The 13,297-nt window shown below is 54.9% G+C and overlaps 1 protein-coding gene across 11 annotated transcripts in view; it reads right to left on the reverse strand.

The window, feature by feature from the left end:
• CDH4 (cadherin 4) overlaps nucleotides 1–12,440 on the reverse strand; it is a 568,752-nt gene extending 556,312 nt beyond the window's left edge. For 2 of the 11 annotated variants that reach the window (XM_082360288.1, XM_082360286.1), the window contains exons 1-2: nucleotides 12,139–12,440; nucleotides 9,812–9,923 (exon numbers count right to left, since the gene is read on the reverse strand). In XM_082360288.1, coding sequence (XP_082216414.1) covers nucleotides 9,812–9,923; nucleotides 12,139–12,195 — 169 coding nt within the window. In that variant the 5' untranslated portion in view covers nucleotides 12,196–12,440. Of the gene's footprint in view, nucleotides 1–9,811; nucleotides 9,924–10,157; nucleotides 10,473–10,544; nucleotides 10,837–10,955; nucleotides 11,201–11,440; nucleotides 11,800–11,842; nucleotides 11,862–12,138 lie in introns of those variants that run through there. The other 9 variants (XM_082360287.1, XM_082360283.1, XM_082360289.1 and 6 more) reach the window with 7 other exon arrangements.
• Nucleotides 12,441–13,297: the final 857 nt, after the last annotated feature.

Genomic DNA, 13,297 nt, shown 5'->3' on the forward strand with positions numbered 1-13,297 from the left:
TTTCAGGAGCCGATTTTATGAGCCCACTTCTTGTATCTCCTCTTATCTAGAAAAGCACTAAAATCCTTCATGGTGACGTCTGCTCCTCGTGACTAGCAGAAACTTTCTGCAAAAAATATGTGTTTGATTGCATGTACTGCCCCTTCACCAAAATCACATCTATACTGACCTTCCCCCCTACCTCTTTGGAGCGGTTTCTCAGAGCTATCTGAGATGCTGTCTCCCGGGCTGCAGTCCTCATTTTGCCCCCAGTAAAACTTAACTCACGACTCTCACACTGCATTTTTTTAAGTCGACACCATCCAACCCGCTACGGTTGGTGTGGGAGGGGACCCAGGGGCCTGCCGGGTTTAACAGTGTCCCACAGGCAGGCAGTTCCTGGACCACACTTGGACATCCTGCCCCTCTGCAGATAAGGAAACCAAGGCCTAGAGAAGGGAGGGCCGCCCCCATTCAGCTCCTCTCCCAGGAGCACTCCCCACCCTCACTCCTCCCCTGCCCCGCTGGACGCAGAAGACTGGGACGGCAAGCTTAGCACACGTGCACACCGAGGGTCCCTCTCGGCTTTCCAGGCAGATCAGCATCGAAGGTGTTCAAACACATTTGGGCAGCAAAACCCAAGCAAAACGAAACTCTATCATTTCTCCAAGTCAGACACACACGCACGGGTTCGCACTCCCGGAGGGGGCTGGTCCGGAAGGCGAGCCGTCCTCTCTACTTGGCTCAAGGATAAGGAGAGCGAGGCCCCCTTCTTGGACAGACAGGGGGTCTGCACCCCGACCCCGGGGCTGGAACTGAATTAAACTGTATTCTAAACGGAAAGCACACCTGTTCCAGGCCAGGAAGGCCTGCAGCTTCTCCCGGGGCCTCTCCCTGGGCAGGTAAGCTCCCACCTCCAGGAGGCCCATCCTCCTACCTGACAGGAAGGGGGTGGCACTCCCCTGCCCTGCAGATATTTATCTATCGCTGAAGGCTTACCTTAATCCTTCCTAAATCTCCACATGCTGTTGGCAAGAAAACACAATGAAGCTAAACAAGGCGCAGTTAAAGCAGCCCAATCGGAAGCTGCTTCGGACGGGTTTTGTGGCCGCCGTCACCCTTCAGGGTCTCCAGAGTGGCAAATCCCCGTCTCAGGACCCACGAGGAAGCTGCCAACCAGAGTCCTAACTAGAGACACCGTAGGCAGGAGCTCCTCGAGTGAGGCAGGATGGGATGAGGGCCATGGGGGCAGGGCTCAGGGCGGCAGCTTTGGATGCAAACAGGCCTCCCTAACCCATCTCCCACTGGGTCACTGAATCGCCCTGGGCCTCACTTTCCTCTCCATGAAGCGGGGGTGCCCACCTGAACCGCTGAGGGTCCACAGGAGCCGAGTGAAGAACACAGCACAATGCCCGAGACACAGCAGGTCCTCAGCATGTGGCGGCCTGCGGGAGGCCCCAAGGACACCCACGTCCGAATCCCCGAAGCTGCGAGTACGTCACCTTTGTGGCAAAAGGGCCTCTGCAGATGTGCTCAAGTCCAGGACCTGAGATGGGAGGTGATGCTGGACTATCTGGGGGTGGGGGGTCCAGGGTCCTCACGGGGTCCTTATGAGCAGAAGAGGCAGTCAGGGAAGGTGATGTGACCGTGGGGAGCTGCACCGGTGCTGGTGTGAAGGTAGAGGAAGGGGCCGCGAGAAAAGGATAGCAGTGGGGCCTCGAGAAGCTGCAAAGGCAGGAAACAGATTCTCCCCGGAGCTTCCAGAAGGATCCAGCCTGCCCACACCTGGATGTTAGCCCAGGGGGACCCATGCTGGATGAAGTCTGATGTCCAGAAGAACATGCTGATAAATCTGTGTCTTTTAAGCTGCTACATTTATGGGTCACTTGTACCACACTAAGAAACGCATACAATCCATAATCTAAGCAAATTCCTCCCTGAAAAAGGCAGTGTGGGAGCGGAAAGTCATACAGACCAGGTGATCTGGGGGTGTGGCCTCTGACTGCCCGGAGCCCACAGGTGTCTTGAAGGCATTAAATGTGAGTACATATTAGCATATAATAAGTCCTCAAAAAACACCACGTGCTCCTGATGCAGGCTGGAAGGGAAAGGGCCTTTGGTAACATACACTAGTCAAAGATAATTAAGTAGGTTTTTGTTCAGTTTTGTTATCTTTTGTTTAAGAAAAGGGGTGGAGGTGGGTAGAGGTGGCTGAGACAGTACCAGAGGCCACCAGGAGAGGGCAGCCTAGAGCCTGGGCAAAAAGTCGCCTAAATTCTTAGTTTTTAAGCAAAAAGGGAGCGCTTTTACCAGCCTGTCTTACAACATAGCACAGCCCTCTCTGAAGATTACAAGAAAAACAAGTGCCATGAGGTTTTACAAGAGCACACTGGGGAGAACTTTACCACCCTTGACGGAAAGACAGTCACTCAGCTTACGGTATTTTGTATAGTGGAATTCACTTGGAGTAAGAATTTTTTTTAAAATAAATGTTATTTATTTTATTTACTTTTGGCTGCACTGGGTCTTCGTTGCTGCACGCGGTCTTTCTCTAGTTGCGGCGAGCGGGGGCTACTCCTCGTTGCGGTGCGCGGGCTTCTCATTGTAGTGGCATCTCTTGTTGCGGAGCACGGGCTCTAGGCGTGCCGGCTCAGTAGTTGTGGCTCACGGGCTCTAGAGCGTGGGCTTCAGTAGTTGTGGCGCACGGGCTTAGTTGCTCTGTGGCATGTGGGATCTTCCCGGACCAGGGCTCGAACCCATGTCCCCTGCATTGGCAGGTGGATTCCTAACCACTGCACCACCAGGGAAGCCCCATCGGAGTAAGAATTGCTCCTTCAAAGAGTCAGAATAACAGGAACATTCTTTGAAAACATGAGTGCTGGCTTCCTCACTCGCTCTCAGTTTGTGGTTAGTTCTGTCATCCACTTAACCATGCTCCAAAGAAAAAGAAGGACAGAAGGAAGGAAGGAGGGAAGGACCTAGAATCGGAGGCCCCTGCAAACACTGAGGACCCCAGACCCAGGCAGAAAGGACCACCTGCAGACGGAGGGCCCTCTCTCCCGCACAGCCCCCGCATACCACAGAGGTGGTGCCAGGAAGCCCAGCCTGGTCAGGTGGGCGGCCTCCTTCAGACCAGGGTCGTCAGCTTTTCTCAGGAGGCTACTCGATGTCCCCCAGGCTCTGAGCTGCAGCGGGAGTGGTTTATGACGCTGTCCCGAGCCTCAGCCCTGCCCCCATCAAATGTGTGCCAGGACGGCTGGCTCCTGTTGGCTCTCTCTGCTGTGTCCCCAACGTGGGCAGAGTCTGAGAGCTGAGTGAGAGTGGGGTTCTGGGACTGTCTGCCATGTGCCCGGAATCGCACATTCCTGCTGGCGTCGCAGAATCCTGCTCTTCTAAAACCAAGGCCAATTTTGCCAACCCAAGGTGTCCACCGAGTTTGGACCCACTTCAGATGGGCCCTCCCACATCAGCAACTGCAATCAAGCACTTCTGGATAAACTGGGCCTCTGTTTGTTCCAAACGTTCAAGATGAGAAACAATTAGCATGTCTGAATGCCTGATAATTGCCGGTTTTATGACAGTGCCCCTGAACATCTGGGGTGTCTCTTGTCTGCTCAAGTGCTCTAGAAACCATCTCCGTTCACATTACAGGGGAGATGTAAACAAGCTAAGAGCGCAGGTCTGGACAAAGAGGGAAAACAGAGCGAACTGCATGCATTTAGGCCAATCTCTCAACCTCAATCTTCAGTTTCTGATCCATACAATGGGAATGATTTTACCTCCCCAGAAAGGCTTTTGGGAGGATTACACGGGATGTGTGCAGAGGCTGGCACAGACCCAGCTGGGACGCAATGTTATAAGTATATAAAGTTTCACATTCCCTCATCCTAAGACTCCATTAAAATACATATTTCTGAAATGCAAAGATCTTAATCTTTAAACTACAATGTGGATGAGTCCCTCATCCTCACGTCTAACTGGTGTGTGTGCCCCTGAGGTGAGGATTTTTATTTAATGCCAGTTGACTAGAGAGGGCACAGGGGTTAGAGGGTGCTGGGGGGCGCTCCTGGTCCATGGCCTTAGGGACCCAGTGAGGAAGGCCAGGCACTGGCACCTCCCTCCGGGCTGCAGGGGGAGCAACAGAGGCAGTGGCCAGGCCCGCGCGCGGTGTGGTGGCCGAGGGCAGGGGGCCGCAGTCCTTGGCCTCCTTTTGGTTTTAAACACGGCTATCAGGGCCTTCCATCGGCATGAGCTTTGGCATGTGGGCAGCGCGTAAAGCAGGCTTTTCGTGCTTTATCACTGTGCTGGTCTTACCTCTTATCTGATAGAAGCCACTTTCTAAGTATATAAACTTCCCTTTCTAAACCTCTTAACTCTGCGACCAGGCAAAAGTATAGCAGGGGAAGGCTGCTGAGAAACCCCAAACAGCACTGGTCCCTGAAAAGGCAAGTCTGGCCCCAAAGACAGCCAGAGGGGTACCATGGTCTCCACCACTACCACGGGCTCTGGGTGCTCCTTTTCAGGGGACACCTTAGGCACCACCAACAGAAGGCAGTGAGGTCTGGGTGCTCAAAGGAGCCTCCTTTGGCTTCAAGAGCAAGGAAAGTCCTGGCTTAGAGCCAGTGGAAGCCACCCACAGGGGCTCAGCCCTGCTTCACCTCCACTCACCTCCATGTCCTTGTTAAGACCAAGATTCCCAGTGCATAATCTCTTGGCTTCCTGGAAGAGGGTGGCTAAGAGAGCCAGCAGAGAGTTCACATTCTGGGATGGGTGGATCAGATAGACAGCCCTGACTTAATATATGTAATGATTCAGTCATATCCTGGCCAAAGAGAGAGTCTGAAGTGGTGACTATTCATTTCCTCTGTTCAACAAATATTTACCAAGTGCCCAGACATGCTCTCTGCAATCCAGTGTGCTGGACGTGGATACTAATTTACAAAGGAGAAGAGGGCCGCTAGAACAAGAGTAAGGCCAAGGCCCAAGGAACAAAGGATGGATAGAGGCTCAGGGCAGAGTATGAAACATGCTCTGAGCTTCCAGAGGGAAAGACAGGCACTTGCTAGCATGCACAGCTCTTGCTTTCCCAAAGGCAGGGATTGCATTTAGCTGCACGCCACAAGAAACTCGACTGTGGTGTTTTATCCTTATTTTTCTCATCTCACAGGGGACAATGAAAGGTCTGCAGTTGTTCAAGGATGCCACCTAAGATCGAGTTCCTATGCCACCATCCTCACAGTCACAAGATGGCTGCTCTGTCCCGGACATCACATCCATATTCCAGGCAGGAGAAAAAGGTAAGGGCAAAAGAAAGAAGGCATGGCCAGCTGAGTCTGTTCCTCTTTACCATGAAAAAAACAGCTTTCCCACAAGTCTCATCTAACAGAAAAACCTAGTTAGATCCCATTGACCAGAAAAGGGCCATATTGCCACCTTGGTGTAAAAGTCTACCAGAGGTGTGAGTATATTAAACAGGGCTCAGTGTGAGCCAACCGGATCAGGACAGAAGAGGTTTCATTAGTAAGGAAGAGGTTCTGTTAGTAGGGAAGAGGGACAGAATGGATACTGGACAGGCAACCCGCAGTGTCCAGTGATTTATAGCACACACGGTTGCTTTGTCGTGCATGCCATTTATTTGAACATTCAGAGCAGCTCCCGCTTATCTGTGAGTTGATGGAGGGGACTCAGAAACACCACAGTGTCAGCATTTTCTGGCTCATTCATGACTTCATTTGACAACACTGGTTGCACACACACGGCCCCACAAGGCAGGCACACTGGGTGATAGGTGTGCAGTCAGACTTGCTCAGTGTCTGGTCCATGCATCTAGCGACACCTTCCACCCTGGCAAGAGTTACCTGTCTTCACAGAGGAGGGTAAAGAGGCTATTTTCAACATACTTGTAAAGACAAAATAGCGGTACTTCTGGCCACAGTCATTACATTGTGGCGATTTCTTAGATGCCGATTCCAGACCCCTGCATGCATTTGGTCTCTCCTCAACCATCCCTCCCTCTGTGTGACTTGATACACAAATGAGTCATTCGTTCTACAGTGCATTGCCTGTTACTCTGCTTTGGGTAGGGTGCTGGAAGCTGGTGAAACCTTATGTGGCAGGCACTGATGCTTGTCTCCTCGGTACCCATTCCTCCCTTCTTCCTTCCTAAGACCCCCAACTCTGCTCCAAGTAGCAATTTACTCATCTACCAGGTGATGGATCATAACAGGTCTAAGTCAGACTGTGCAATTCTCTGCTTCCCAGCCTCCCCACCTCTTTCCACTGGGAGTGGAATGTGACCCAGTCCTTGCCAGTGAGAACTTCAGCAAGGGTTCTGAGAAAGTGTTTGCTTTTCTGATACAAGGAAGAGATGCAGATGGTGCTACTACTCCCTCCTTTTTCTAGCTTGCTGTGAACTCAAATGCAATGCCTGGAGCCACAGCAGCCAGTTTACAATGATGAGGCAATACACTGACAAACTAAAGATGGTAGAATGATAAGAATAAAGATTAGGTGTGAGATGGTGCCACTGATCTGATCAGCCCTTGACTACTTATCTCTTCACGGTTATGTGAGAAAAATTAACCCCCATTCATTTACGATTCTGTTAATTGGGTTTTAGTTGGCCCAGAACATTCTAAATGTTAAACCAGAGTGATGGGGCTGCTGCCCTTATGAACCTTACAGTTTAAGTAAGAAAGATGATTGACCAGATAATATAAATTCTCCAATGAGAAAGCAAAGTGTGGTCAAGGGCACAAGGTGGTCATAAATTCACTGGGATATGGGAGAGGGAAGGCTCTTCTGAGGCAGTCTCAGTAAATGAAGTCATCAGAAACAAAGCACCTCTTTCTGTATTATCTGAATTCGTGGGGCAATGTCCAGACCCCACTTCCCCTGCCCTGGCAGACAACATTTTCACACACGTCACCCTCTTCTCCAGGAGCGAGGACAGATACAACCCATTCGTGCTGGTTTCCCACAAAGCCGCCCCTCAATCTCCCATCCTTGTGGGGTTTTGCCTTGAAGCTGGTCTGGGTTTTCGCAGAACTCTGCCCGCCATGAGAGAGCAATGCAGGTCAGTGCATCAGCTGCAGCCTCGGGCCGGGCTGACCGTTAATTATTAACAAAGCCGAGAAAAAGACACCAGCTTAGCCACTACCCAATGCTAAACTATGGCATAGAGAACGCTCTGTTGTTGCATAAGGAAAAGGGCTCAACCATCCTATTTTAGATATTACCATGCACCAGTGATCATGGCCATCAGTGAATGATCCTGGAAACAAACCACGGTGTAAGAGTGTGTGCAGTTACATTCGAGTGCTGGCCAGAAAGAGCACAGACAGGAAACAACGCGGAGGGGATCTAGGAACTACACATCAGCTACACAAACACTCCACACGGCATACGTAGCGGTTCTGCCCGCCATTCAAAAGGATCCCAATACCATAGTATCTGCTACCCTACTGGGGAAAACTATTTTAAGCCTAATTAGCGTGAAATTTTTTGAATGCAAATGCTTTTCATTTAGACATAAAACAAAATGCCACAACATTTCTTCCATCCATTTATCATAAACAAGTTAATTACTGTGTAACAAATCTCTCCTTCTGGAGTCTGGATGTTTGGGGCTGCCGGTGAGCTGACTCCGGCAAAGAGAAGGAACCGCAAAGCAGTCATTAACGGCTTACGGCGCATTTAGAATAAAACGGGGACTCTGTGAAGCTTTGCTTGTCAAATTAAGGTTAAGCTCTCTCCACTGGAATAACTCAATTGTAAGTAGTCATTATCTATTTAACTTGATTCCTACCAGGATAACAGAAATATTGTGCCACTTATTTACTTTCGACACATGCATCTTCACTGTGGTCCTGTCGTTTGCAAAGTTTTCTACATAAACAGAGATTTTTATCTGCCGTGGCTTGAGTGTATGCAGTGGTAGCTTTTGCCTCCATATGTGTAAAATTATTTCTAAGATAAAACCTCTCTGTCCCTGAGAACACTGAGGGAGTGGCACACGCAGGTGAGGGAGATACTCTGTGATTTCCCCCTCAACCAGGGTTGGGTTGGGCCTCATCGCGGGTATAGGTAAGTGCCGAGAATATGAGTCTTGCATCCACACGGCCTGTGAGCGGGTCCAAGTTCACGTACGATGATGGACTCCTGGGGCATACGGGGCAGGCCAGCATCCAGCCAGCGACCAAGCCTTCCCCATCACATGGGCTAGGAGCAGAGGGCAGGTCAGCCTGGACCCGCACAGTCCACCAGGAGAGAAGGGAGATGCTAGTTGGAAATCTTACATTTTATTAAGAAAAGTAAGAGAATCATCTGTCATTCTCTTCCATAGTAGGTAGCACCTGCTGTTACAAAAATAGAGGTACTTTTTCTTAAATTCCTGAGTAAAATTGATACGCCAAGATCTTATCAAGTTTAGCTCCACACCGGGGAGGTGGCAAGGATGCCAGCCTCAGGACACACAAACAGCAGGACCGCAGTAAGCCGCTCCTGATTTGCACTGAGAGTGAAAGAGTCTTCCGAGCCTTCTCTGTGCACACACAGGGATTCTCATAAACCCACAGATCCTGAAAGGCGGTCTACACGTTCTAAAATGACACACACCGTGCAATTAACAGAGCATCTCTTGAAAACTCTTACCATAGACGCCCACTCCTACAGCACACCCAGCCCGCTTCTAGGCCAACTGCCAAGAGGTTGGGTTTTTTGGTTGTTGTTTTTTGTTTTTTGATAATCAGTGAAAGAGTCAATAGTATCACACCCCTATTTTAATAGTCAACTCAGATGACAACAGATAAGTTAGAAAAGCTGGACTCGGTGCAAAGTAAGATCCTGATTAATATAACCAGGCACACACAGTAGGTCAACAAGCTGTCTCCACAGACAGGATCTGAAGAATCAACCAACTCTGCGAGTGTTCCCCTGCACATGAAGGATCTGCAGTCAGTGCTCGTGGCGGGGACGCTGTATTCCCTAAAACAGAAAACTGGGGAGGAAGTCAGCAGCCTGAGCATGATTTTGCCCTGAATATTGAAACTTAGCTTTGATGCTTCCACTAAAGTTTGTTCCCTCCATCACTTTGGAATCGGCTAAACGCAGCCGCTTCTGGGAAACCGATGCGGGGAGGGAAGGCACGCGCCGAGGTGTTTGCGGTGCCACTTTGAAACCTCAAGGAAGAAAGAACTGATTTAGTTCCCCTCCCACGCAAATACAAAGGTTAGTTAGTTTGTCTTGAGAGGGAAACAGGTCGATATGCAGAATGATCTATTGTCATTTGAGTTCTGAAGCTGCCTCTGACTTCACCATCACAAATGTGGATATCGTCCTGCGGTTACCATAAAGCTAATTGGCAGCTCCCTCCTGCACGTGTGTTTCCGTGCTGTCAGTGGGACAGTAATGAAAACTCATGCCACATTTGCGAACAGAACGTCTGTGGGCTTATTTACTGCATCCCCAGCAACATCGTCTGCTTTATCATGCATTTCAAAGCAGGGATAATTTAAGAATCCAGAATTTCATACACAAAAATACTTGGTAAGAAGGTCTCTCTCTCTGCACATTATTTGGGTGACGCTACATCCGAATTCCAGTTTGTTGCCCAGGAAATGATTCACCTCACTCAAAAATGACAGGGATTCTGAATCATTCACCTGTGATGCAAAAGGCCATTTAGGTCGACCGAGCTGCACCTCTACTGACCTCTCCACCATGGTTTTGCAAAGAGCCTGGCTCAAAGCCAGCCGAGCCTCTTTTTCTGTGGGTGGTAATGTTTCCCTAATCCAGAGCATGGTATGCCATTTCATTTCCATGTCTGCCTTACCTTTGAGGACCTTCTCTCCTTCCAGAATATTCTGGGAGATTAATGCCGTGTAATCTTCTTCAGAGAATCCAGCTTTGCAGGTCTCCCTGGCTGTAAGATCTCCATTGTGGGCCTGAGAACAAAAACAAGAGAGGTCAGAAAAAACACAGGGTCACAGAAATTGCATCCAATCCACGTTTAGTCGGGCCTCCTGCATGCAAGGTCTCCACCTTGGTCCACCAGAGCCTCCACCCAGACATAATCTGGGGTCTGCCCCTGCGGTCTCCACGTTGGCCGGGGACAGGGGGCATGCAGCAGGGAGGGAGGGCCGGCGGATGGCGAGGCTGAGGGCCTGTCAGGGCCTCACCCACACGTGGCAGAAGGGAAGGTCTGAGGACTGTCCAGCAGGAGAGCCAGGAGTTAGCAAATGAAGACACAGAGGAGGGGCGGCCAAGGGAGCAGGCTCCTGCCAGGGCCATGTCACCGTCCCACCCCAGTGCTCAGGCTTTGGCTGAGGTGGGCCAGCAGGCCTTCTCCTCCCTGTGGTGGCCAGGAGAAAGGAGAGGGGCAGGGCAGGAAAGGAGATTCTCCAAGACTCAGCTCCACCTCGGAGCCTGGCTCTCGGGGAGGCTGCCGGGAGGCGGGGGAGGCTGCCGTCCGCCCTCCAGCCCTCCCCCTCCACTTCTTGGACGCTTGTCCACTCTTGGAGCCCTCATCTCCAGCCTAACCAGGCCAGAGAGCTTCCCTAACTGACCCGAGAAGGTGGGTGTCCTCCTGTCCTGTCCCCCGGAGCGCCCTGGGCTATCCTGCCCAGTGGGAGGTCTAGAACCCTGGTCGCCAGGAGGGCAGGGAAGTGTGGAGGTGGGCGAAGAGCCCCTCCCAGGCTGCGGGGAGTGGCAGCTAGGTCAGCCGCGTAGGGATGGGGAATGGAGGGAGAGGCTGCATGTGCGACGGGAAGCCAGCCCCGCGTCAGAAGAAGGAGCGCCACAGCTCCCGGCTCCGCGGCGAGCGCAGGAGCAGGGGCGCAGCCCGGACCCCGCAGTCGCGCCTTCGCGGGGCCACCAAGCGGAACGCACCTCCCCGCCGCCCGCCTCCTCCAGCCCTGCGCGCCGCCGCCCGCCCGTCCTCGGCTCCGGAGGCTGCCCCAGCCCGGAGCTCCCGGTACCCTGACGCCGGCCTGGACGCGGCGCCCCCATCAAAAAGCACCAAGGGGAGGAAGAGCAGGGCGCGGGGTCACTCCTCGGGTAAAGCTCCACACCGCGGCTCCGTGCCTCGGGAACGAAGCTCCAAATACGACCGAAACCCGGGGATAGCTAACTCGTCCAGGAAAGTTTCCACCCGCCCGGGCGTGGGTCGAGCGCACCCAAGCGCCCCGAGCCTCAGAGCGGGCCTCTGGCCACGGGCACTTGTTTATTTCCGAGGTTACAACAGCGAGGCCCTGGAGGAGCAGCGAGGCCGATCGGCCACGAGAGGGGGTTCCGGCAACTCTCGCGGCCCCGCTGCCTTACCCCAGGGGCGCCCCCCCGCGCAGCCTGCACGCTGCCCTCGGGACCTGCACCCTGCAGGCGCAGCGCAGGGCTGGGGACAGAGCTCGCGGGGCTCCGCAGGAAGAAGGCGGGCGCCCGGACCGCCCTCCCGGGTGCACCTCACCCTGCTCCTGCCTGGCTCCTGGCTCCCCGGCCCCGCTCCGAGCCGCGAGGGCCCCGCCGAACACTGGCTGCGGCAGGGGCGCCACTCGGTCCACATTGCCCCTCGGTACACATCCGCCGCCCACCAGCAGCGGCAGTCCCTGCCAGCACCCAGAGAACGAGGACGGATGCGGCGCCGCGCCGGGAGCACCGGCCCCCAGCAGGGGCGGCCAGACCGGGTGTCCCCAACACCCTGATTTCCGGCCGGCCGCCGCCAGCTCCCCTCGTCCTCAGCCCTGGCCCGGGCTGGGCTCGCCAACTCCGGAGGAGCGCGGCGAGCGGGCGACGGAGGGCTCGCCGGCTCCGCCAGCGGGCAGCCTGCCCCAGCGCGGGAGAGCCGAGCTCCGGGGCAGCGGCCGCGGACCTGGCGTGGCTGAGGGATGCTCGGCGGGTCCGCTTCGGGCAGAGCTCCCCGTGTCCCGCACTCCGCACCGCACCGCCGCTCCCCGCTGCCCCGGCGGCTCCGCGCTCCTGCCGACCGCAGGCGGCTTCGCGGAGCGCTGGAGCCGGCTGGATGCAGCGGTGCGCGCGCCGGGGACGCCCGGCGCGGGCCGGGGAAGCCCGGGAAAGCCCCGCCGGTGAGTGCGCGCCCCGCCGGTTCCGGGGGCGGCCCCGCGCTGCCTGGGCTGCCGAGCGGCCCGGACGCGAGGCGCAACTTACCCGGAGCGCGCCGGAGAGCGAGAGCAGCACGAGGAGCACGCCGGAGCCCACGGTCATCTTCCCCGCCGCGCCGCGCCCCGGCGCCCGCCCGATGCCCGGAGCCCGTTCCCCGCCGCGGCCCCGATCGCGCCGCTCCGATCACCGCCGCCGCCGCTCAAGCGGGCCCAGCGCCTCCAGCCAGGCTGCGCCGCCGCGACTGCCTCCCGGCTCCGGGAGCGAGGCCAAGTCCGGCCGGCGGCGGGCTCCCTCCGGCGGGTGCGTCCGCCGGCCTCTCAGCCGCCCGCGCCTCTGTTCCGCGCGTTCGGAACTGCAGGTGAAGCCGCGCGGCGGCCCCGCCGAGGCCCCGCCCCACCGTCCGGCCCCTGCGCTCGCTCCTCCTGACGCGGGCCTTAAAGGCGCCGCGCCCTCCGCGCCGCACCCGCGCCCCCCCGCGTCCCCGCCCAGGCGCCGCGCCCCACCGTACCACCCGGCCCGGACAGGGCATCTGGAACCCGGGTCAGCCGAAGGGGCCGAGGACACAAAATCTACTGGGGAAAAAGGGGCAGGAGGAGCTGTGAGGTCTGAACAAGGGACGGTGGTCCCAGATCCCAAACTGTGGGTACGCCTTCCGGATGGGGAGACCCTGATGCCTTAATCCAGCTTCCTGCCTGGGCCCACAGTGGGGGTAGGCACCCCCATCCGTCCTGTATGCTTCAGGTGTCTTCCCACTAACTCTCCTGACCCAGGCCCACCTCCTGGCCTTGCACAGCTTTTGGGCTGTCAGGAATTAGCCCTGAGAGACCAGCCGATTAGGAAAGCGCAGAGAGAGGGCCTGCAGGTTGCATAGACACCCAGTGTGAGGGAGAGCTCCAGGTCTGGGCCCTGGCTATGATGGACCCTTAAGGACCAAGGAAGGGGCTAATTCCTGTTTGTGCATCAAAATACACTGTTAGGCCTGAGAAGCCAAGAAAGAAATTAGAGGCCCCAAGAAGGAAAGGCAGAAATTCCCCCGCAGAAGAGCTGTCAGGAGCGTCAGCCGGACAGGCCAGGCGGCGCCATCTGCCCTGCTTGGGTGATTTCTGAGCTGGGGGGACACTTCTTTAAGGGCTCATCAAATGAAAAATATGTACAGCTTGGAAAGTGAGTAAATGTCTCTGCACGTTCCCTTTTGGTTTGGAGA

This window comes from Balaenoptera borealis, assembly GCF_965194805.1.
Source record: "Balaenoptera borealis genome assembly, chromosome: 16".
Taxonomy (NCBI): Eukaryota; Metazoa; Chordata; class Mammalia; order Artiodactyla; family Balaenopteridae; genus Balaenoptera; species Balaenoptera borealis.